At 36.8% G+C, this 26354-nt stretch overlaps 1 protein-coding gene across 1 annotated transcript in view; it reads right to left on the bottom strand.

Moving 5' to 3' along the window:
- LOC134747632 (UDP-glucosyltransferase 2) overlaps positions 1 to 26354 on the bottom strand; it is a 57341-nt gene that overhangs the window by 10731 nt on the left and 20256 nt on the right. The window contains exon 3 of the mRNA XM_063682237.1: positions 2291 to 2430. Coding sequence (XP_063538307.1) covers positions 2291 to 2430 — 140 coding nt within the window. The remainder of the gene's footprint in view (positions 1 to 2290; positions 2431 to 26354) is intronic.

Here is a 26354-nt window from a genome sequence, read left to right as displayed (position 1 = left end):
AGTATGTCTAGAGCTTGTGGACGGTCTTCTCTTATAGACGGTTTTCCTCAAAGTATTGACCTTAGTAAAATTATGTAAAATACCCAAATCGTTAAATAATGTCCACATGAAAGACTCTCCTGACTTATTTAAAACGACATTATTTAAATGTAGAACAAAGAGATTTTTGTGTAATCCCAAAGTAACCCTAGTACTTTTATTTAATAAATAATATAAATTATTATATTATAATTTTATTTTTAATTCTGCTTTCTACATTGTAATATGATTGTGTTGGACCTATGTTGTCTGAAATAAATGGATTTATTATTAAATAAATCCATTTATTTCATGGATTTATTATTAAATAAATCCATTTATTTCAGACAACATAGGTCCAACACAATCATATTACAATGTAGAAAGCAGAATTAAAAATAAAATTATAACTACCTATAGAAGTTTTTAAATATTTGAACATTCTTGACGTTTATAAAAACAAAACAACCATATCAAAAATCAGAATAAAACATTTAAAATATAAAATAATAATTTACTAATATAATAATAATAATTTAATATTTACTTATTAGACATTTTGTTCTTCGCGTTCTAAGGAGAACACAAACGCGTTCTTTTAAACTTTGTATCATCTTGTTTTAAAACTAAATGTAACTTACATAGTTTTCAACCAGTTTTGAAAGGCAATAAAATTTCTCGTCACCGTTTTAATACTTTAATACCATACTTCCCACGTAATTCCTTGATTATACACTTACACTTACTCGCACGTACACAATAGTAATTATAATAGCTGTGATGTGAGTTACACAAGGTTTAAAGTAATATTTATTATCACACCGTAGGCAACGTAGTAAATAAGTAGCGTAATATATCACATGTATGAGTAACATTGTGTAGACTAGTTTACCTTACTTTTTAGGGTTCCGTACCCAAAGGGTAAAAACCGGCCAAGTGCGAGTCGGACTCGCGCACCGAGGGTTCCGTACTTTTTAGTATTTGTTGTTATAGCGGCAACAGAAATACATCATCTGTGAAAATTTCAACTATCTAGCTATCACGGTTCATGAGATACAGCCTGGTGACAGACAGACAGACGGATTGACGGACAGCGGAGTCTTAGTAATAGGGTCCGATAACAACAAATACTAAAAAGTACGGAACCCTCGGTGGGCGAGTACGACTCGCACTTGTCCGGTTTTTACCCTTTGGGTACGGACCGGTCCGGTTCTTTGGCAAATGACGTGACCTCTGGCAAAATCCCATGTCAGGATACCTTATGAACTGGCTCGTACCAATGACTTTCTTGGAACTTATGACGCATTATTTACTATTTAGTGTTCTGGGGGCCTAGTTAAGATAACAATCGTTTGCGCTACGTATATTAGTGCGATAGAGAGACAGATGGCGTTTCTTTGTCGTAGCGCAAACGATTTTAATCTTGTCTAGGCCTCATGTAGAAAACATCGCCAGTGAGGACTAATCCCAGTTATTTAATAAGGCCTAGTATTTCTTGCTTGGAAGGTCAGATTGTAATCATTTTCGTATGTAAATTTCTGTGCCAATTTTTGGGATTATATTCATATGACCACACCGTAAGCAACATGACCAGAAAAGCACTAGGCACTGGCTAAACCTCTAGAGAAAGAAAGAGCAAGTACCTATTAAAAACCGGTCGAGTGCGAGTCGGACCCGCGCACGAAAGGTTCCGTACCATAAGTACCATTACGCAAAAAACGGCAAAAAAATCATGTTTGTTGTATGGGAGCCCCACTTAAATATTTATTTTATTCTGTTTTTAGGGTCCCGTACCCAAAGGGTAAAAACGGGACCCTATTACTAAGACTCCGCTGTCTGTCTGTCCGTCTGTCACCAGGCTGTATCTAATGAACCGTGATAGCTAGCTGACAGTTGAAATTTTCACAGATGATGTATTTCTGTTGCCGCTATAACAACAAATACTAAAAACAGAATAAAATAAATATTTAAGTGGGGCTCCCATAAACAAGCGTAATTTTTTTGCTGTTTTTTGCGTAATGGTACGGAACCCTTCGTGCGCGAGTCCGAATTACACGACTGGTTTTTTTCTACATGAAAGTGAGTTTCATTGCATTGATGGTATGTTTGATAGAAATCGATCCAGCAGTTTGAAGATTATCAGCTTTTTTCCAAAATGATGTAAGGTATTTTTGGCATAAACAGGATTTTTTGGAGTATATAGCGCAGGTTTTTTTAATTTTAATATAATAGTTATATTGTAAATATTGAGGCGAAAATATTTCATCCGTACCTCCTGATAAGACCTCTGGAGAGCTCCCAAAACGGCATCTTATGTGACTTGGTGCCGCCCATGGTGACCATGAGGATGTCGCTCCCGCAGACAAAAGCCAGCAGGATCGGCAGACACAGGATAGGCCACCGGAAGCCTAGCTGGAAAGGAAATAACGATCATTATGACGTGATCTTAAGACATTTTAGCCCGAGTAGCCAGGTTACGATTTTGCCGTACGGCATTTTAAAAAAAAGTGTAACTACCACTGACTTTCTTTCGAAACTCCTCAACTTTTGAGTTATTTCTACTCAGAATTACGAAGACTATTTATTTATTTAATCTTTATTGCACAAAAGAAAAACCTTACAGAACAAAAGGCGGACTTAATGCCATAAGGCATTCTCTACCAGTCAACCTTAAGGCTAAGCAGAGAGATTGTGGGCGGTGCTACAAATACAACAGCAAAAATAAAATAAAAATGACATATAATCACATATATACAAATATAATATACATATGTACTATATATAATATATATAAATAACGACGAGACTCATTATGAAACTAATAAAAATACACTAAGAAACTTTCATTCCGCTAGCATTGAAAGCACGTAAGGATTTTTTGAACGCGAACTTATTATATACCGACTATTGATTTAAAAAGGAAAAAAAAGTGTCCGAAAAAATCAGTCTTGCCGCTGCGCGCCGCCGAAGTATCTGTCTGTAATCTGGGACGGAATTTAAGTCATGATCGCGGCAGTAATGCGGCGGTAAACGTCACTTTCTATTATACGATTACGCCCGATTCTTCCCGAAAACCGAAGAACATTCTTACAGCTCACGGGCTGTAGTTAAGTTTTTCAAAAGTTTTTCTTGTCAGCCATAAAATACATCATTATAATAGTGAATGGACCTGAGATTCGGGTCTATGCCGTGGGACCCCGTGCTATTGTTAGTTGACACTGTTCGGTGCGGGTACGACAACGATTATGTTAACTATTATATCTAATATTTGTAGCACCGCCCACAATCTCTCTGCTTAGCCTTAAGGTTGACTGGTAGAGAATGCCTTATGGCATTAAGTCCGCCTTTTGTACTGTAAGGTTTTTTCTTTTATGTAATAAAGATTAAATAAATAAATATCAGCATAATATGTATAGCATTAAGATAGGCAATACCTATGAGGTTAAAAAGCCATGGATTAGAAATGGTTCCCATTGTCAGGAACCCAAAAAAACTGTACAGAATCCGCTTATAATGACATCGAAGGGAAGTGACAAACACGTCATACTAAGCGGATGTCATACAAACTATACAAAGCATAGTTGACTAACTTCTTATTTTTGTGATTTTTTCCAAATTAATCTCAAATTCGTGAGAGATGAGTTTTATTAACCTTGTACCAATTATCAACTTGTCACCGAGAATCAAAACTAAAACAACTTAAACGCCACACGCGCAAAACAGGGAAAGACGTAGACGAAAACCAGCGAATGTGTCAGTATAACCGGACATAATTTCATGAAAATAGGTCATAGCAAGCGATTTTTCACTATAAGCGAAGTCATTTTATCCGTCTTTGTCACAAAGACTTTTATATGAAAACAAAACTTCGCACAGTTGGTCAGTATCAGCGGAGTCATAATAAACGGATTCCACTGTACCTATTTGGTTTATATTTTTTTGGATTTCAATACCTATCAAATGAGAAGGCGAGATATCGTCGCGTCAATCATGTGCTCGGCCTACTGGTGATGTGTTTTGTTTCGTCTCGAGCCTGCGACGACATGTGATGACAAATTAAATATAGTTCACGAAAGTTTTGTGCAATGAACTTGTTAATTGGTTGTGTTGGTAATTGTTAAATAGAGAAAAGTTTGCGATTACAGTTCGATGATTGAATGAAGAAAAAAGTTCTCATTCAATATTTCCATCGAATTCAGTAATAATATTTTGTTAATAACGATTTTCACGGCAATTATCAATTTTATCAATTAACAAACAGCCTTCATGCAATAATTGGTAATTATTTAATAGCTAATGTTGGAATTTTACTATTCCTAAGAGTGGTGATGGTGGTGGTGCATGAGAGTATTTTTTGGTAACACCGTAATTATATTTAATTTTTTTGGATGGTTAATTACAGCACGAGACATATTTGAATAAGTAATGATCACAATGATAACTATAATTTTAGACTTCAGTTATACTTAACTCATTTCTGCTATAAAAGTCGAAAGATCTCGTGATTATAATTATTATTATAAGTGTAAATATAAGTGGGAGTCGGACTCGCCCCCCGAGGGTTCCGTACTTTTAGTATTTGTTGTTATATTCAATTCAATTAATTTATTTCAGAATAAAAATTCCATATACAATTACATTTACATTTAAAATAAAATAAAATAACTAATCCTAAATTAAAACTAAATATGTTAGTAACAATAGGTAATACTTAGAACAACTATGTTAGTACACAGGAAATAATTTGTTAATAAAATACATTAAAATAAAATAAAATTATATTAAAATAAAATAAAATTACAATTTTAATAACAAATGCATTACAATTAAAAATCCTTCAAATATTATTTCCCCACTGTGGAATGGAGTTCAATCCATCGCCGCAGTATCGGGGAGTCCCACCTCTCGGCCAGTGTTTGTAAGATGGTGTTCGTGGAGCCGCGCACACGCCTCATCATCGAAGCGGCCCGCTTCCTGATTACGGCGTAAAAGCCATCAATTTGCCGCTCCGCAAACATCGCGGAGGCGCTGCAGTGTCGCGGCAGCCCGAACAGCACCCTACACGCATCATTATACTGGACGCGCAGGGCGCCGTATGTACGCTGCGTATGTCTGACTGGCTACACGTGTAAAAAGATTGGCAGTACGCCCTAAAAAGGGTTACTTTGACTGTATCAGTAGTATAGCGGCACAGAAAACTGTGTATAGCGCGGCAACAGAAATACATCATCTGTGAAAATTTCAACAAGCTATCACGGTTGATGAGATATATACAGCCTGGTGACAAACAGACGGACAGACGGACAGCGGAGTCTTAGGAATAGCAGTAATAAAAAAAAGGGTCCCGTTTTTACTCTTTGGGTACGGAACCCTAAAAACATAAAATTTCAGTATTAAAAAGTGGCATTTTTTAAAGATATGCTTTATAACAGGATACAATTTAAGTGCCAAGGAAGTTAATCAGCCAACCCTAGTACCAGTTGGCCACACTTATGTATATCATTATTTCGCAAAGTGAAATGGCCAAGTGATCCAATTGCGCCAGAGCCATGCGCCGGCGCACCTCAATATTCACGTGTTTATTTGTACATTTTATAAAGTTTTTTAACGAAGTAGATAATTATTTTTCGTAATTCGTTTATGGGTATACGTCGTGTGATGTTAGACCGGCGGTATTCAATGCTATATTGCGTGGTAGATAAAATAAGTGGCAAAACATTGAAGTCATTTAAGTTAGAATTTACAATTTTAGAAAGAGGTTTCTAAACAGGCCATTCAAATTAGATTTTCTTCGAATATTTATTTATGTTATGAGTTAGGACACAAATAAAATTACTACTAATTTTTACACAAATCAAAAAATCTAAAAAAGTCAAACATAGGGGCATAGCTATGGTTAATATACATCAAAATATGTTAAAACATTTTCCATAATGTCAATACACAGAGAGGAAAATAGGGATAGGGACTACATTTGTATAGAAAAGCGGCCTAAGTGTATCCTCTTAAACACCACTTATGTTATGAATGGCGATGTATTAGTAAGTGTGACAACATAAACGGTAAGATGACAGTAGTGTATGAATGAGGCCATTAATCTTCCGTAGATGATAGTTAAAGAGAAGTTATGGCCGGCACAGATCGCGCAGGCATGACGCAACGGCATCGGCACGCCAGTTACACTTACAACTCAATACAACGTAATACACGCGTAATGTGGAAGTAGGAACATTTGTATTTTATTACAAACTTTTATCAAAGATAGATATAACTCCGTAATAGATGAATACAGTATAAGGAAAAAACGTGCCTCGAAAATCAAGAAAATTTGATTCTCGTTCAGAGGGCGCTACTAGTTTTGGCCTACAGTCGTATAGATGGCGTTGAAGGTTTCGTTTGTTATTTAACAATTTTAACGCATATCAGTGAAAGAACATGGGTCAAAATCATAAAAATAATTAATGCAAATAAAAAAATAATTTATCCATATTTAAATACATTTTAACGTATTTTTTTAAATCTTCATTTTTAGTTTTAAAGTATGTCGATAGATGGCAGTGAATTTACAGTGGTTACAAAATTTACTATGACGGTACCGCTCTATCTTATTATATCCTCATTGATCACAACGTAATACCCGCGTAAGTAGGAACATTTGTATTTTATTACAAACTTTTATTTAACACGCAAAGGATGTATGCTCTGATCAAATCTTATAAAAGATAAAGGGGCCCACTCACTATCAGTCCGCCGGACGATATTGGCCTGTTAGTTAGAACAATAGAATAATTCTGTATTTTCTAAGTATGTAAATTGTAATGTATGTTGTGATTTGTGATTATTTGGATGAATGTTTAATTTTAATTTTGTACAACTGTACTTTTTTGACATGTTAATGCCTAAATTGAAAAATAATAATAATAATAATAATAATAATAATAATTTGATAGTTCCGATTCCGAGCAACTAGCTCACAGGCCGACATCGTCCGGCGGACTGATAGTCAGTGGGCCCCTTAATATAAAACCGGCCAAGTGCGAGTCGGACTCGCGCACGAAAGGTTCCGTACCATCACGCAATAAACGGCAAAAAAACGGGACCCTATTACTTAGACTCCACTGTCCGTCTGTCTGTCTGTCTATAGCTAGACAGTTGAAATTTTCACAGATAACAACAAATACTAAATACAAAATAAAATAAATATTTAAGTGGGGCTCGCATACAACAAACGTGATTTTTTTTGCGTAATGGTACGGAACCCTTCGTGTGCGAGTCCAACGTGCACTTGGCCGGTTCTTTTTACGTTAGCTTAGAAGTTTAATTTTTTCACAGCTTCAAGGGACGGACGGTTTTAATTTCAACTCGATACCTCCACAGGGTCTTGACAGACAGATAGACGGACGGACATCGGACAACAAAGTGATGCTGTAATGGTTCCGTTTTTCCTTTTGAGGTACGGAACCCTAAAAAGTACTTAACCTTTCGTATGCGCATGTCAAAAATATAAGGTTAATGCCATAGGACACTATCTAGCAGCTCTGCTGACCAGTTATTATATGGAAACCTTATTAAGAAAAATTGCCATATCCTACATTACATTACAATTGCCATATCCAACTAATGTCATTCAGTTATCGTGCATTTCACTCGTACTTGTCCGTACATGTATTGGCGAGGGCGAGACGCACGATAACTAAGTAACATAATTCAAATATTTTGATGTCAGTGTACGAATAATTGGCCTAAGTATAAGTTAAGTCTGTAGTACCTAAATGTATAATAATACCACCATTATGCGATATTTTATTTAAAAGTTTGACGCTGTCGGTGATGCCGAATATATATATCATGAAGACTGTATAAAGGAGCCAAATCTCTAGTGTGAAAAGTGACCATCAAAAAACAGTAATTAGGCGGCGCCACCATACATCGAAATACTACCAAAAACAACCTACGTAATTTGGTCGGGTTATTTGTTGCCTTATATGGTTCATGTCATGTTATACTCATGTCCCAGAGCCTAACTAGCGCCACCGGAGAGATTAGGAACTATTATTTAAAGCTTAACGCGGTCACTTTTACAACAATTCTGCCATAAGAGATTGCGATCCTTTCTATACCATCCATAATATCATAGAGTAACTTATACTAGAGCGGTACTGTCATAGTAAATTTTGTAACCCCAGTAAATTCACTGCCATCTGTCGACACACTTTAAAACTAAAAATGAAGATTTATAAAAATACGATAAAATGTATTTAAATATGGATAAATGATTTTTTTTATTTGCATTAATTATTTTTATGATTTTGACCCATGTTCTTTCACTGATATGCGTTAAAATTGTTAAATAACAAACGAAACCGTCAACGCCATCTATTCGACTGTAGGCCAAAACTAGTAGCGCCCTCTGAACGAGAATCAAATTTTCTTGATTTTCGAGGCACGTTTTTTCCTTAGACTGTATCTATCTAATATATATGTTGATACTTACGTCATTAATACATGTCGTCCAGAACAAAATATTTGAAAAAGATTGTACACATTGTGATTCGTTAACAGGACGTTAGTTAAGTAAATAACCGGTTAAACTGGCTATTTTAATTTGTTATCAATATTTAACTATGACATGTTCTTTTAAGGTAACATCAGCTGTATTAATATAGGTAGAGTCAGCGCCAAATATATCGTACAGATGTATTGCATAATTGTTTTCCATCGTATTTTCTCGGAAACGTTCGTATTTGCATAGATTAACTTATACTAGAGCGGTATGTCATAGTAAATCTTGTAACCCCAGTAAATTCACTGTCATCTGTCGACACACTTTAAAACTAAAAATGAAGATTTATAAAAATACGATAAAATGTATTTAAATATGGATAAATGATTGTTTTTATTTGCATTAATTATTTTTATGATTTTGACCCATGTTCTTTCACTGATATGCGTTAAAATTGTTAAATAACAAACGAAACCGTCAACGCCATCGCAATAATTAACACACAGACAGTAGGCCAAAACTAGTAGCGCCCTCTGATCAAGAATCAAATTTTCTTGATTTTCGAGGCACGTTTTTTCCTTAGACAGTATCCATGTATCTCGGAGTTATATCTATCTTTGGTATTTGTCATGCTGCTTCAGTCAACCTCAGTACTTTTTGTACCGAGACTGATTGAAATAGCAAGACACGTTCTTACGTTTTCGAGGAAATACGATGGAAAATAATTATGCACTATTTCTGTAGTCCCTCTAAATTCCACAGCCGGAGCGTCCGCTTTACTTTTGCTTGTACCACAGAATAAGTAATAGTATTATCGTACAGAACGGCCACGCACCGCCCCGCCCCGACTCGAATTACCTCGCCCCGCGACACCAGATTGACGGCCGTTTGCCGGCACTATTTTTAAGCAACTTACACTATGACGCATGACGCGTGTACAGACGTGCCGTTCACACATAGAAACGCAAGTGATTTTGTGTGTGTCCGCCCTGTGCTTGTACTTCAACAAGCCAATTATTTTTACACTAGCGACCCGCCCCGGCTTCGCACGGGTGCAATGCTGATGTATTATACATATAAACCTTTCTCTTGAATCACTCTATCTATTAAAAAAAACCGCATCAAAATCCGTTGCGTAGTTTTAAAGATCTAAGCAAACATAGGGACAGACAGACAGCAGGAAGCGACTCTGTTTTATACTATGCAGTGATAGTGATTACTCGTATTTGCAAGCCTCATAAATGCCGCGTAGGTTGAAGGTTGAAGGGTCACTGAACTTTAGTTCCTCGCGCAAGACTTTACTAAGACTACTTACACTAATCGTGACTATTTACAGAACTTTAACCGGTCTTACATACTCGTATATACTCTTTATACACACATACTTGCACAAGATTAAGTGATAATATTATGTACAGTGAGCTGCGAAATTACATGGAGAAATTATAAATTAATTCATTTATAAATTCGCCTAATATCTGTGTACAAATATAAAATATGATTTTCCAGGCAAATTCGAGTTTTACTTATTCGATCTGTGTCCGATCATCATTAACTTAAGAGTTATTCTCTTGTCGGTGGAGTATTTTCCAGCTTTCCCTATCCTGCGCCAGCTCTTTGACTTTTTGATACGACGCGACCCCTACTTTTTCTTTCACTTGATCTAAAAAGCTGCGTCTGGGTTTTCCTCTACCCCGCTTCCTTCCTATCCGCCCCTCCAGGATAGTTTTAAAGAAGTGGTCGTGTCCTATTAAGTGTCCAATCATTTTTCCGCGTCTATTTGCAATAGTGTTCAGAATAGCTCTTCTTTCACTCACTCTTCTTAGCACCTCCTCATTCGTTATCCTGTCTCTCCAACTCCTTCCATGCCTTCCATTCGCCTCCAGCACCATATTTAAAATGCTTCCATTCTCTTTCTATCTCTTAGGGTCATTGTCCACGTTCTGTCTGTCTGTGTCCGATATGTTACTGATCTGACAGTGTCAAAAGTGATGTTTTTGGTTGAAGAAATCATACATTGGGTCAGTGTCATCCATTCGGACGTTTACCTTATGTACGAAATATCATTTGGTATTTACCAGTCGCTTTTCGGCGAAGGAAAACATCGTGAGGATACCGGACTAATCCCAATAAGGCCCTTAAGTAGCTTACTCTCTGGGTTGGAAGGTCAGATGACTCAGATTGCATTCGCTCTCGCAAAAACAAGTGTCTACGCCAATTCTTGGGATTAGTTGCCAAACGGAACCCAGGCTCTTATGAGCCGAGGCAAAAAGCCGGGACAACGTGAGGAAGATAATGATGATGGGAAATTGGCTAGCGCATGTTATGCGTTAAAAGTTTAGCTAGTAGCTCAGATAAGTATATATTAAAAAGTGTCTATCACTCTTATTTTGAAAATATAATTAGCTATTGTATCGAAGCTTGGGGAAACGGTGTCAATATGAACTCTATCCTGTTGAAACAAAAAAAAGCCCTTAGAATCATAGAAGGCTACTCTAGGGTACCTATCACACATAGAAATATGTTCATAGACAATAAAATTTTGACCGTAGTATCGCTGTATCTGTATCGTATATGTTTGTATATCCATCGTAATAAATAATTATATTGTACGGTTGGCCAAAGTCAGAATTATAATTTAAGAAACAATGACAAACTAGCACTGCCTGCCTCTAGTTATGCACACTTCAACAAAAGTTTATGTAGTATTGCAATTAAAATATATAATAAGTTGACCAAAGATATAAGGGACTGTGACGATATGAAACTATTTGACATGAAAGTGAAAGAATATTTTATAAATAGGCCATATTATTCAATCGACGAATACTTTGCTAATGTATTAAATTAATTTGACATGTCTCCATCCATATTTAAATTTTATGTCTACTGTAATTTGTGTTCTGTTTATTTTTATCTGTGTTATTTTGTAATTTAAGTGAATTGAACTGTATTTGCATGCATGCAACTGTGCTTATACCAAATAAATATTTGATTGATAACTTATTTAAGACCAAAGAACGAACTAAGGTGATAAAAGGTCACTGTGGTGAAGACTCTACTCTACTCTTTCGTAAGCTTTTAACTTGCGTTTGTACTATGTACACATACTCCACTTTTTTGACCCAAAATGACATTTTGACAGATTTTGATAGTTTTTGACCTAAAAAGATAATTTGACAGATTTTGACAGTTCTTGACCCAAAATGTCATTTTGACAGATTTTTTACAGAAGGTCGGTAGAGGAGCGAAGTTCTTCCTTTCTGACTATGTCTGAGCAACGTACGTATACAAACACTCTTGCCCTGTTACTGTATTCCATACATAAAATACCTACATAATTTTTATTCAGAAGGTCAAACAGGGAAAGTAATAACGCGAACGAAACGTCGGTGGCAATCAAGCATACGGCCCGCCTGATGGTAAGCAGTTACCGTAGCCTATGGACGCCTGCAACACCAGAGATATTACATGCGCGTTGCCGACCCTTTAAAAACCCCTTTTTGAAGAACCCCATACTGTAGCCCCTCGGGAAAACTTCGGCAGGGAGCTCATTCCACAGCCGAAGCGTCCGCGGGAGGAAATACTTTAGTATTATAATAGTTTTAATCACTAGCTATTTTAATAGTTTCCTCGTACCATATAGTCATTAGATATTCTGCTCAGTCTATACCTATCGGGTGGTCTACCTAATACGACTAACACTAATGGGTCCCATTGTACCTATACTGTTTGTGTGTTTGTTTACTAATATTCCTTAACACTTAATAGTTGATGCGAAATCCTTTATGAATACCGTAATTATTCATAGTTTGTTAAAGGTAATACATATACAGGGTAACCTTAGCCATTGGACAAACACTGAAATCTCACGTAGGGTTACTTCTCAGGAATGCTCTAACGTTAACATTTTTTTTAATTACAATTAATAAGACAAAATAAAACAACACCAGAGCGATGTCGCGACATGCGACATGTCGCACTCTGATCGAAATTATAATAATAAAAAATAAATAATAATAAAATTATTTATTTAACACCATCGGGGGTCATTGGGTTAGTACTTACTTACTTACTCCGTTGGCTCAGCGACCCAAAATGAGACTTGGCCTCTGACACAAGACAGCGCCACTTTTCTCGATCCTGTGCGACCTCTCGCCAATTGGTGACTCGAAGTTCGCGCAGATCCGCCTCCACCCTGTCGCACCAGCGGTACCTCGGGCGTCCAATAGGACGTCTTCTTGCTGGACGGCCCAGGTATGCTCTTTTCACGTTTCGATCCTCATCCATTCCCTCAAGATGGCCCAACCAACGGATGGGTTAGTAATTATCTTAAATTTAAATAATCTTATCTAAGTGTTATCTAAGCGTGCGTGTATCAAGCAGCAGTTATTCAGATACCGGCAAATTGGAGGGCTATAAATGCACTAGAAGTTGTAGGGTATTTTTTTTTTTATGAAATAGGAGGCAAACGAGCAGACGGATCACCTGATGGTAAGCGATTACCGCCGCCCATGGACACCCGCAACACCAGGGGGGTTGTAAGTGCGTTGCCGGCCTTTAAGATGGGAATACGCCAATTAATCGCCACTGATAATGCACTGCTAATGGGATTGGTCAATTACTGGCCACTGTTTAATAACTAGCCACCTAATACTAAAAGTGAATTCTATTCACCTATAAACATAATTTTAGTACAAGGTGGCTAGTTATCCGTCTTAAAAAAATTGAAAGTATTTACCTATGCACTTGCTTAAAAGCGGAACTCAAATGTCGGTGATCATTATACACATAAGAACAATTAAAACGAGTAATTTTATATAGAATTTCGATACTAAATGACTCTTTTTATTACTTTTGCGTGTAATTTGTTGTTTTGTATGTCATGGCTGACAAACAAGGCTACCAACATAATTTAATGTCAGTAAGTGTGAACTACCGGAAACAAGGATAATTACTTGTTAACTTTGAGCTGTATAAGATTGCTTATTAATTTTTGGTCGTTAAAAGTCGTCGCTGTGCAATATAAATAGGTTAATTCGTTTGTTAAGGGGATTCGTGTGATGATAATATTTAAGTTGTATGAAAAATAGGAAGTCTAGACTTCATAATTTTTAAAAGTTTTTGGACAAAAGTGTCAACGTTTGAGGTACAATCTATGTTTTAATTATTTGCTCGTGTTACAGGCCACACCCGGTATATTCCCATCATAGCATTGAATAGATTTAAGACATACATTAAAAGTAAATTAATTTGTAAAGCTTATTATAGTACCAAAGATTACATTAATGACAAAACTGCCTGGGACTGAATGATATTTATGTTTGTTTTATTTCTTGTGCTGACATTATATTTAATTTTTTGTATGTAATTTTGATATTGATTTTCTATTAATTTATTAATTGTTACCAATTGTCTGACATTTTATTCCCTTCTTGTATGTAAATTCTCTATTAATTTATTAATTGGTACTAATTGTATTTGTTTAAAATTTTATTTAAATCAGTGAATGTTTGTTATATTTTATTTTCTTTTGATTATGACTGTATGACTTGTCAAAAGTGCTTTTTTTTTAAGCGTACTTGAAATAAATAATTTTTGAGTTTGAGTTTGAGCAGGTAATAAAAAAACCATCCTGTATACATACATATAACAATTACACGGATGTACTGTCGAGATATATCCCTATTTGGAAAAGTAATCGAGGGTGGCGGCTGTTTTTGGCGCGTTGTTTCATACGCTGCTATATAGTTAAACCAAAAAAAGTCTGCCACGATTTTGATAACACACGCAGCGCAAGTGTTATTTTAAGCGTCAACATTCTATGAGATTATGACGTATAAAGGATGACTCACGTTAGACCGGGCCGTGTCCGGGCCGGAGCTTCCGGCGCTCACTTTTCTGTGACATGACAGGTGATCACGTGGTGCTTTCCATAGAAAACGAAGCGCCGGAAGCTCCGGCCCGGACACGGCCCGGTCTAACGCGAGTCATCCTTAAATAACACTTGCACTGCGTATGCGTGTACTATCGAAATCGTTGCAGACATATCTTGGTCTAACTTTAATTACTATTGATGCTGACTTCAGCGTGACGAACTCTTCCTACATATACATTTCCCATCCTCCTTCCTAGTTTACGTCCACACATAACTGATATAATCTTCGTTGGGTAACGCACTGTGACGTTACGTCATATAAACATCATGTATATACATCATACCAAAGATAGATATAACTGTAATAGATGGATACAGTCTAAGGAAAAAACGTGCCTCGAAAATCAAGAAAATTTGATTCTCGTTCAGAGGGCGCTACTAGTTTTGGCCTACAGTCGTATAGATGGCGTTGACGGTTTCGTTTGTTATTTAACAATTTTAACGCATATCAGTGAAAGAACATGGGTCAAAATCATCAAAATAATTAATGCAAATAAAAAAATCATTTATCTATATTTAAATACATTTTATCGTATTTTTACAAATCTTCAATTTTAGTTTTAAAGTGTGTCGACAGATGGCAGTGAATTTACTGGGGTTACAAAATTTACTATGACAGTACCGCTCTAGTATAAGTTACTCTATGATCATACACATAGTATTGTCAAGAGATTTGTGGGTGTGTCTGTGTTGATTTTACGCTTATGAAATTATCTTAGGTATTTATACAGACATCAGTAGTAGCGGATATTATGAGACTATGCGTTTCGCCAATCAGCGAGGAAATATGACCAACCTTTCCCGTTGAGGGCGATTTGGCCAAATTTTTTTTCTGGATCTTTGTACTTAGTATGTTTTAATACGTTGGTATTTTTTTTTCTTTGTTATTGTTTTGACGACCGGTCTGGCCTAGTGGGTAGTGACCCTGCCTGTGAAGCCGATGGTCCTGGGTTCTAATCCCGGTAAGGGCATCTATTTATGTGATGAACACAGATATTTGTTCCTGAGTCATGGATGTTTTCTATGTATTTAAGTATTAGTATAAGTATTATATATATCGTTGTCTGAGTACCCACAACACAAGCTTACCGTGGAACTTAGTCAATTTGTGTAAGAATGTCCCTATAATATAATATTTATTATTTATTTATTAAATAAATATACATACATTTGTCTGAAAGGACAACGGAAACAAGAAAATCCTGTGGTCAAGAAATGTGACATGCCTCCATAACCTTGACAAAACGTGAAAAACGTGACACCATACCATCTATAATTGCCCAAATTTAAGTTTACAATCGTCAAAAAACTAACAGCATCGATTGATATAAACTTTTGGCTAATTCCTTAGCACGCAAAAAGTTTGTCAACGGCAAAATTAATTTAGTCGTGTTTTATGGTCACTAATAGCTTAAAAAGTAGATAATTTGCATATAATCGGAGTTTATTGATTCAAAAACAGGATTATGGAACCTGTTTTTGATTAGGTACATTACGTCTTAAATAATGGTTTAAGTAAATAGTCAATAGTCCGAAGTGTGCTTATGTAAGTGCAAATTTGTATAAGAAAACATTTGTCGGTATATAAGCTCTTTTTATTATAATTTTTCTAGTATCGTAAAGATAAGTATGCTAGTCGGTTGTACATAGTTTTTTGATATTTTGGTAATGAAACGCATTCTTTTTTAAATAGAAGTTGGTCATGTTTCGAAAATTCGAAAATCCTACAATTTTTTATCCAATATCTTGTGTACCCGAAAAATAAGAGGAACGGGACGACCGCTTCTCCATACAAACTTAGTCCCCATTTTCCTCTTCTCTTCAAACTGCTGGATCGATTTTTATCAAACATAGCTAAGAGCCGGAAGGAAACTCGCTTTCGCGTACATAACCGCATCAAAATCGGTCTGTCTCCGAGACAGACACACCGACAGACATTGGCATCAAACATATAACACCCCTCAATTTTGCGTCGGGAGTTAACCTTTTGGACGCCAATGACGGATATATCCGCACCCGACAAAGACGGATTAATCCGTCACGGACCACAGAGCAACATAGACCTACGTGCAGATGCATAAAGTTAAATTTCAGTTTTGACACTTCGGTGACGTGGCGTACTTACGAGTGACAGCTTTTATATTTCTATTGTTGTAATTTTCAATTTTAATTTCAGCTTTTATTTTTATTTTTTGTGATAAGATTAATTAAGATGAATTTTAAGTGATAATTGTATATATTTGTTGTATAGGTAATATTTTATGACAATGGTAATGAATTTTATTTTTATTTATTTATTTTATCTAATTTAAACTGTTGTGAGACATACTAACATTAAGCGCGCGGCAGTACGCAATACACGGTCGTCGTGAACGCTGCTCGCACTATTAGTGCTTGAGAAAGGAGACCTAGGCTCTCCGAAACATGTCGCGCGAGTGACTAAAAAAAGTTAGTCTAAACCGTGAAATTATTTAATATTAATTTAATTTTTATATTTGACACGGCGTCGGAAAGCGTAAAAACCGTAATTAACATATCACAGAGCAAAGTTCAAAAGGAAGTTATGTCCATGACTTTGACACGGACAATGCCTTGGCCTTTGTGTGTAGGAAGTGCCGCGAGTGAAAGGTTTAATCGTCGCAAGCCTATCATTTCTGTAATGGACGCCTCCCCAACCTTACACTTGGCTCTTTCAAAAGTACAAAGAACAGTACTGTAATGCACATGACGTATCAAAGAAAGGGTCTTAGGGAGTTTACAGAACGTTTGTACCAAAGATAGTTATAACTCCGTAATAGATGGATACAGTCTAAGGAAAAAACGTGCCTCGAAAATCAAGAAAATTTGATTATCGATCAGATGGCGCCACTACCTTTGGCTTACTCTCGTATAGATGGCGCTGACGGTTTCGTTTGTTATTTAACAATTTTAACGCATATCAGTGAAAGAACATGGGTCAAAATAATATAAAAATAAATAATGCAAATATTGCAAATAATTTTTTTTTATCCATATACAATAAATACATTTTTAGTTTCGATAGATGGCAATGAATTTACTGTTGCTACAAAATTTACTATGTCAGTACCGCCAGTAGGGTGGTTCAACGTTTGTATGGGAAAAATTAAAACTTTAGCTAGAGAACACACGCCACCCCCCTATTTTGTGACATCTGTTATGTAGATAAAATACGCCAAGTTTTGTAATTTTATCGACCAAAGGTGTGCTCAACGACTGAACGACAACGACTGTTGTATTAAAACTCAAAAAAATAAAATAATTATTTTTCTGATGTTTAATTAAGAATTAAGTAATTGTTTTTACACTGTACATGTGATTTATAACTTACAAAGTAGAAAAACAATTTTATTTCTAATTTTTGTAAAAAATTTAACCTTCATCAAAAAGGCAAATTCTGAAAAATTGGATATTCAATATCGACACGGTCAAAGTGTCTTAAATATGTACACACTACCTTAATGTACGCGCAATAATGTCGTGTCGTACATAATTTTCGCACTATGTCCTTGCCGATATTTAATACTTACCTTGACTGTACCTTGATGGTGGTTGGTTATTGGTATCAGAGCAATTAAATACATACATTATGATGTACACAATAGGGCTCTCGGTCGCGTCCGGGTTTCGTGTACCCGTCGCTGGGGCCGCGTTCTCGTGTTACACGAAACCGGATTTGTGGCCCATTCGGAACGGGTAATTAGGGTCCGTGTACCCGTGTTATCCGTGTGTCCGGATCCACGGATATTAATCACACACGGGTCCGGCCCTTGCTCGACGTTTAGTGCCGATCGGACGCGTTCTTTATAAGAGCGAAGAATCACAAGTTTAATATCGAACAATAACACAAAAAAAACAGAACCGTGAGGACCCCGGCTCCGGAGCCGAACGCAGGTCCGTTCCCGAACGCACTACACGGGCACGGACTTCGACGGGTTCGTGTAGTTCGGACGCTTAGCACCGCCGGGGCTAAGAACACGGACGCACGGGTTAGCGTGTAGCACGGATACACGGAGCCCTAGTACAAAAACATGTAGATAACTACAAAAACTTATTAAGGTAATTAAGATTCATCGATGTCGAACCCACGTCAAAATGTACTTACTTTTGTACAAAACAACTCCCAATTTGCGTAGTTACCTACCTCCAATAAAATTACCATCAATTATCTCTCAATTTACTTGGTAAATGTGCGTCGTTGTGTAGCAGTTATCTCGGTATAAGAACCATTACCATAGAATGACCAACTCGTTAATCGTTAGCGAGAACGTAAACAATTTTTATGGAGAAATTGTACAATGCCTCTAGAGGTCACACAAGATTTTTTTAAGCCGTAACCGTAAGCCGTACCGTATCATGAGCCACATAAGTTTTAGTTTTATCCCGACTAATTTGCTTTAAACACATAATTTAATTGCAACTCCAGAGAATAAAGTACACAGTACACTCCTTTTATGAAGAACCATAAGTGGCCATACTACTGAAGTCACTCGAGAAAACCCTTTCTATATAAGACAGTTTTCGGTTGTCGGTTTAGAGTTAAAAACGAGTACGTAATCAAAAAAATTGGCCAAGTGCGAGTCGGACTCGCGCACGAAGGCTTTCGTACCATTACGCATAAAACGGCAAAAAGTATGTATGAGAGCCCCACTTAAATATTTTATTCTGTTTTTAGTATTTGTTGTTATAGCGGCAACAGAAATACATCATCTGTGAAAATTTCAACTATCTAACAATCACGGTTCATGAGATACAGCCTGGTGACAGACAGACGGACAGTGAAGTCTTAGTAAATTTAGTAATAGGGTCCCGTTTTTACCCTTTGGGTACGGAACCCTAAACATCTAATTCATGAATTGACAAAATGACAAAATATTTCGCACATCGAAGGTGATTAACCTCTGTCTAAAATACCCGTCTGTCACGCAAATTGACTTTCAATAACAATTTAAAATAATATTTACTCTGTACCCACTCGTATCAAGTATTGAATGCCATCGATTACCAAACTAAAAGCAACACTTTTAAGAGGATACTGGACAACTGCTTCACCATACAAAAGTAGTCCTCATTTTCCTCTCTAGATATTAACATTATATAATAGTATATTACAGGGAATAAAGTAAGAAAAGCAAGTTGCAAGTTGTGGAATGAGCTACCTTCTGAGGTGTTTCCCTTGCGCCATGACATGGGGTTCTTCAAGAAGCAAGTATTTAGGGTTCTCAAAGGTGGGCAACGCATAAGTGGCTCCTCTGGTGTTGCTTATGTCCATGGGCGGCGATGACTGCTTCCCATCAGTCGGCTCGTCTGCTCGTTTGCTTCCTATTACATAAAAAAATGATCTGCTTTTTTATTTACTGCCCTAGTGTATATTTTCTGTTCTACGGAGCCGAAAAACGGCACATTTAGCGCAGCGTGCCGAAAGTTGATGCTTTCCACATTGAGAACAGAATAGTAGATTGTGTCACAAGGGAGCAAAATGACATACTTACGGCGAGGGCGTACATTGAATCCTGCACGAAGCCAAGGATTCTATAATTGAAATGAATGAGGAAATTGTTATGTTCCAAAATATTAATTAACCTAAGAATATTGTATACAAAAAAGAAAAAAAATTACGTCCTAGAACAGAAAAGTGCTACTTTGATCCCTCCTATCCCTTTTTTGCACATTATTTTTTTAGCTTATATTATATTTTTAAACATCATAATAACCTCATAGGTGATGCGAAAAGCAGTATGTGTCACATGGTAGCAAAATTATTTCCATCTTGGGCGTAGCACACTTGAATGAATCCCTCACTACGCTCAGGATTCTACTTTAGAATCCCTCGTTACTCTCGGGATTCTATTATAGAATCCTTCGCTTCGTTTAGGATTCAATGTACGCCCTCGCCGTAAATATGTAATTTTGCTCCCTTGTAACAAAATCTACTAATTTCACCACACCAGCTGGTAAAGGCTCTCTTGATTGTTCAAAAACTGATAAGAAAGTTGCATTTTATTCACATGTGAGGCAAAGTAATCAAATGCAAATATTTAGTTGTTTTCTTATGTTCGTTGGTAGAATTGACTTTTAAATTATGACTTTGAATGATAAATTTAATATTTAATAACATTAATTTTGAATCGATTTGCTTTGATTTCGTTTGATATTTTACAGTTAGTATTTTCTTTGTTGAAAAATTTTGTGTTTCACTCGGTGGCAAAAATTATTTAACCCTCGTGCCTTGAAACCCTCGCAACGCTCAAGATTCCACTTTTCGAACCACTCGCTACGCTCATGGTTCAATTTTGGAATCTTTCACTTGATCGGGTATCAATATTAGCACATCAAATTGTGTAAAAACATTTTCCATAATGCCAATATCCGGGGAGGAAAATGAAGACTACGTTTGTATGGAGCAGAGGTCATTCACCTCCTCCTCCTCTTAACATTGTGGACGAATATTGGAAGTATAATAATATTGTCATCGTACCACGTGTAACTAATATTTTATTCAAATACTTATGTTACGTCAAAGTTGTGTAGCAACTTATTTTTTTATCGGAAATAGGTATTCATTTCATGTGCTTTAATTTATTAAATTATGTTAACCTTCTTTTACAAGTTATTCGAGGGGTAACTAAGAGAATTCAAAATTAGGTACTATCGTTGGCGTATATTTAATTAGATCTACAGCGTTGTGATATGAATCTTTCTTCTTTATAAAGACTTTGTTGTTATGCATTGAAGTTCACAATTATTTATCAAATTCAAAACCATTAAGAGATAGCCACACCAGAGAATTTGCGACGGGTACCGTCGTGGCCGGGTGGTCTAGTGGTCAAGACGTTAGCTGCGTAAGCTGAAGACGCGGGTTCGATACCCGCCTCGGCCACCGGTAGACATGGTCGCTTTTTTGTGTGTTATCTATTTCAATTTGTAATTCAAAACCATTACTTTCAACAACCAACATACTTAAGAAAACAACACAATTTTTTTATCTAATTACTTATACTTTGCCACTTATGGATAAAATGCAACTTTGTCAATTCTCATCAGTTTTTGAAGAATAAAAAGAGCCTTTACGAGGGTGTGGTGAAAACACAAACACAGCCGAATCGAACGCTCAACTTTTTAAACAAATTTAAATAAGTAAACATTCTCATTAAACCCGTATTCGTAAATGGACTAAAAACCGTTCGAACCAATCCACTGCCCTATAATATTGCATAATTCGATCGTTCGTAAACACGAACCGAAATCGCGACCGTGACCGCAGTGAGAGTAATGCGAGCCACGAACACTTTCGCTCGTTGCATAACTTCCGAACGTACCCATACAAGAAACTTAATCTACACCTTATCGATTAAAATTTAAAGTTTGATTTCGCTTGGCACGCTTCTGCTTTTCAGCTCCGTTCCGAATTGGAATCTAATGCATAATATTTAGGGTAAGTTTTCGGTTGAATGAGTAAGATCGGTGTGAGTTCATATCAAAATTACGTTATTGTAATATGCAGGCGTATTATCGCGGATGTTGCGATTTGTTTTCTATGCCGTTGAGATTAAATGGAATGTAGAGGCGCTAAAGACCTTAATAAGGTGTTGCAAGATGATATCCATGTAGGAAAAATTAAAAACATTACCTACGTTAAAGCCTTACATAAGGCACTAACTTAAGGCCCCGTAGGTTCAGGTTCTTCTTTCACTCACTGAGCGAGCGTCAGCGAGATAACTGTGCGTGCCCGGGATCGCGAATATATGTTTTTGATTTTTTTTTGTAAGTTACAATAAAAAAAAAGTAATCGATGAGAAACATAATATTGCTCATTTTTAGAAGAAATTTCTTATTTTTAGCTTTTGTGCAAAAATTGTTACATTAAGTTGCGTTTTAGACCTTTGTTCGTGATTTCTTTCTATCGATCGAAAATCAAACAATCTGGATTTGAATCCATTAAGTTACTAGAAAAAGGCCTCAAAATTGCTAATAATTTTTTTAACAACCGTATTGAGATGTAAAAAGTGCTACAATTTTTCAAAAACTTTGTGAACCTACTGTACCTTAGGCGCATGGCACACTGCATCCGATTCGCACGTCGCTCCGGTGTTTGAACGAGACAACGCTATGCACCTATTATAGCGACATCACGCTCGTAAATGCATGTGGGCTAGTAGGCAGTGCCTTAAGGGGCTCTCCGCGGTTTTCATTGATTTTTGAGAAGTTTTGAGCCGTCACTCCAGTCCTGCATTTGCGCCACAGAATTATAAGACAAACGGTTTTTCAATATTTTGTCTCTATTCTTGTCTACGGAATTTTAAAAGAAATGTATATTATTTTTTTATCATCTTACATATACGAAATCTACATATTTGGGTTCGTCTTTGACTTCTCGAAAAACGTGTCAGAGATTTTAATTTTAAATTATGTAACACAAAAGTTATGGCCAGTAAACCAGTTTTTTGGCCTAAAATTATTCAACTTCAATGCCAAATACTGTAATTAGTTTATCTAGCTTAAGATGCCATAGTAAAAAAATACAGCAAATTCAGTTTTTCATACAAAACTTGCTTTTACTCTATTTCGTTTGTTTTATAAACTGGAGCTATATAAACTAATTACAGGCATAGATATACCTTATCCTATTGTAAGTACAAAGTTTCAGAGCAAAGTAGCTTCTTCTTCTTCTTGCTGCGCCATATCCTCAGCGGATGTCGGCGACCATCTTACGGAACTTGGTTCTATCCTGTGCCAGTCTAGACAAACTGGCAGTGTCATTAATATTGGACCAGCTTTTAATGTTGTTGTGTAGCAAAGTAGCTACTTGTTTCAAAATGAGAGCATAACTACGTTTGTATGGAGAACCGAGCTTGCCGAGGGACCCCTAAGTGGAAAAAAATACTGACTCATAATTTTTGATATTTAGTTTTAAAACTTTCCGTATAACCCATGTATACTTATTTAATTAGCCACTGTGCCAGCATAATAGTCCAGACAGACAAACAAACACTTCCTTATACTCATAATTGCTCATTATACCCTATTATTTCTGCTTTTTTAGAACCACAATAGGTGCTTATTATTGTTATCAAACCAACTGCATACTAATTCGTTGTACTATTGATTTCGGTGTGCTAAAAGGTTTTAAGCGACTTATTTCTGTAAGGATGGTTAAGTTCATACGTAGAATACCAGTAAAAGTATGGTTAGTCAGGAAAATTTTGTCACAGCAATGTACATCCGCCATCTATATTAGAGAGGCTATGGTGCTCAAAACTATCTGAACACGTACCCTAATACTTTGACAATAAAGTCGTGTTCAAATCTTCATTTTATTATAATTCTCATTGTTTACAAATATTCAAACTTCTCTAAATTGCTTCGAGACATTTGTAAACCGATATCGAGATAGCGTAGATAATTCTCAAGTTTTGACACTTCCAGAAAAAAGGGCGAGTGCACAGAATACCTGCTTTAAACGCGCTGTTAAAACTCGCTAGAGTTGACATGCACTTTTATTTTATGACTAACTCGCTAACTTGCCAGGAAAATTGCTACTTGCCGAGTCAAGTTTTGCAATTCATAACTAGTTTTGCATATCTTTCAGGTCAACCGCCTTATAGAACCTTTATGCAGTTTTCTGCGTGTCCAATATAATGATGCATTGAGGCCCGATGGGATGTCCTTGGTTCCTTGGAGCTTGGGACGGATGTTGGTGTGGGATGCTACCTGCGTAGACACACTGGCACCGTCCCACCTCCAACGGACTAATGTAAAAGCGGGCGGAGCGGCGGAAAGCGCCGAAATTTTAAAACGTAATAAATATAAGAGCCTCGGTAGAGAGTATCATTTCATTCCATTTGGAGGTCCATGGGGTCCCAGCGCGCATAAGTTGTTTGCAGAAATCGCGAAGCGTCTGGTTGACGTAACTGGTGACCGAAGAGCTGGCGGCTTTCTCGCACAACGTATCAGCATTGCGATACAGCGGGGAAATGCCACCAGCATCCTTGGTACAATGCCTCAAGGGCCTATTTTAGATTTAAGCTAGTTATTAATTTCGTTTACGTAGTACCACTGTATATATCTTGTAAGTAAATGAATAAAGTTAATTGTTAAATGCAATGATGCATTTAGGATGCTGGTTGCCGCGGTATTGTAGTGCCTCAGCGATGTTTGCTCAGGCTCATGAAGGCACATTGTAAGTTAAAAAAACTTGTAAAAAACGGCTGGGCAATCAAAGAAATTTCAATATTATACTCGCGGAAAGCGTTCTGATAACCAGAGTAAGCCCTCTGGATATCAGAGTAACTATTTTCAAACGCGAAGGTTCGTTAGCACTGCATTAATTCAAATGGTCTGCTTCCTTTAGAGGATAATAGCAGCCTTGCCATTGGGACAACCATTAGGTTAGGTAACCATAACCAAGAAATGACGCGGTGCTATAGGACCATGCAAGGGCCTGACACTCTTTTATAGAGAAAGATAGTCTTATTGCGATTCCTATAAGAGGAAAGAGAAAATGCTTTGTCTTTATCACCGACCGGACATTTTTTCATGGTCGGGTTATGGCATCATGTGGGCATCATAGCAAGGAGGCTTTGGCGAAATACCGAAATTTATAAGAGTGAAAGACAAAAGACGTTGGACATGCAAACCGGATAAATTGCGTAGTATACATTTTATATGAATATTCTTTCTCTTACCCCTGGTCGCTAGGTGGCGCGTCTATAACTACTTGTATACCTATAGCCATCAACGGCGATGCAGGATCCAGATCTGTCCAGACGGGAACAATTTTTCGCCAATCTGATTAAATTGTCCGATCAAATCAGTTGGCGCGGACGCAAACGCCAATTTGGCCACGTTCACCAATTTTATATTTATGGTGATATTTGAGGTTTCTAAATTTAAAAAATTCCCTCAAACGTGAATACTAGCGTCACAAATTGGTATTCTTGCGTCCGCACCGCGTTTTATCGGTATTATCGGTCATAATCAGCGGTCGAATTCGGCGAGCCAAATTGGCGTTCGCACGGCCTGATTTGATCGGACAATTTAATCAGATTGGCGAAAAATTGTCCCCGTCTGGACAGGCCTGAAAACCCACAAGCGCCGCAACAAAACAACTAAGTACAACCAATGATGATGAATAAATATGTATGCTGCGTATTTCTTTAGCTGATAAATGAAATGAATACATTTTTGAAATAAAGGGGTTTTAAAACCAGTAGATGAGCTGGCTTTGCCAAGTGACGATTGTAGACAAAAATTTAAATGTTCTATGAACATGTTCACGTGGGATTTTGGTTCGTATCTTCATCCCGATACATTTTTAGGGTTCCGTACCCAAAGGGTAAAAACGGGACCCTATTACTAAGACTTCACTATCCGTCTGTCCGTCGGTCTGTCCGTCTGTCTGTCACCCACAGTTCAGATTCTCAGAATGATGTACTTATTTCTGTTGCCGCTATAAATAAATATTTAAGTGGGGCTCCCATACAACAAACGTGATTTTTTTGCCTTTTTTTGCGTAATGGTACGGAAACCTTCGTGCGCGAGTCCGACTCGTACTTGGCCGGTTTGGCGAAACTATGGAGATGTGTCCACGACGTGACACTTTTTCGTGCATGCTACCGGCGTTCATCGATTTATAAGACGTTATCACCGTTATCACGTCAAAAAGGAGAATAAACTTATAATATATTATGTAGTTATGCTATTCACCTGCATCTCGGCTACCCATTTACATATTGATTTTAGTCATGACATTTAAGACAAAATGTTTTCTAAGCTTCCGTAAAGCTGTTGCATCATTTTATTTACATTTGATGGACTAGAATTTATAGATTTGACACACCAATCACGGTGTGAACGAGAATGGTTAGATAATTATTC

Source organism: Cydia strobilella, chromosome 15 (assembly GCF_947568885.1).
Source record: "Cydia strobilella chromosome 15, ilCydStro3.1, whole genome shotgun sequence".
Taxonomy (NCBI): domain Eukaryota; kingdom Metazoa; phylum Arthropoda; class Insecta; order Lepidoptera; family Tortricidae; genus Cydia; species Cydia strobilella.
Note: the sequence above shows the minus strand (reverse complement) of the source record. Positions and strands in the feature narration are given on the sequence as shown.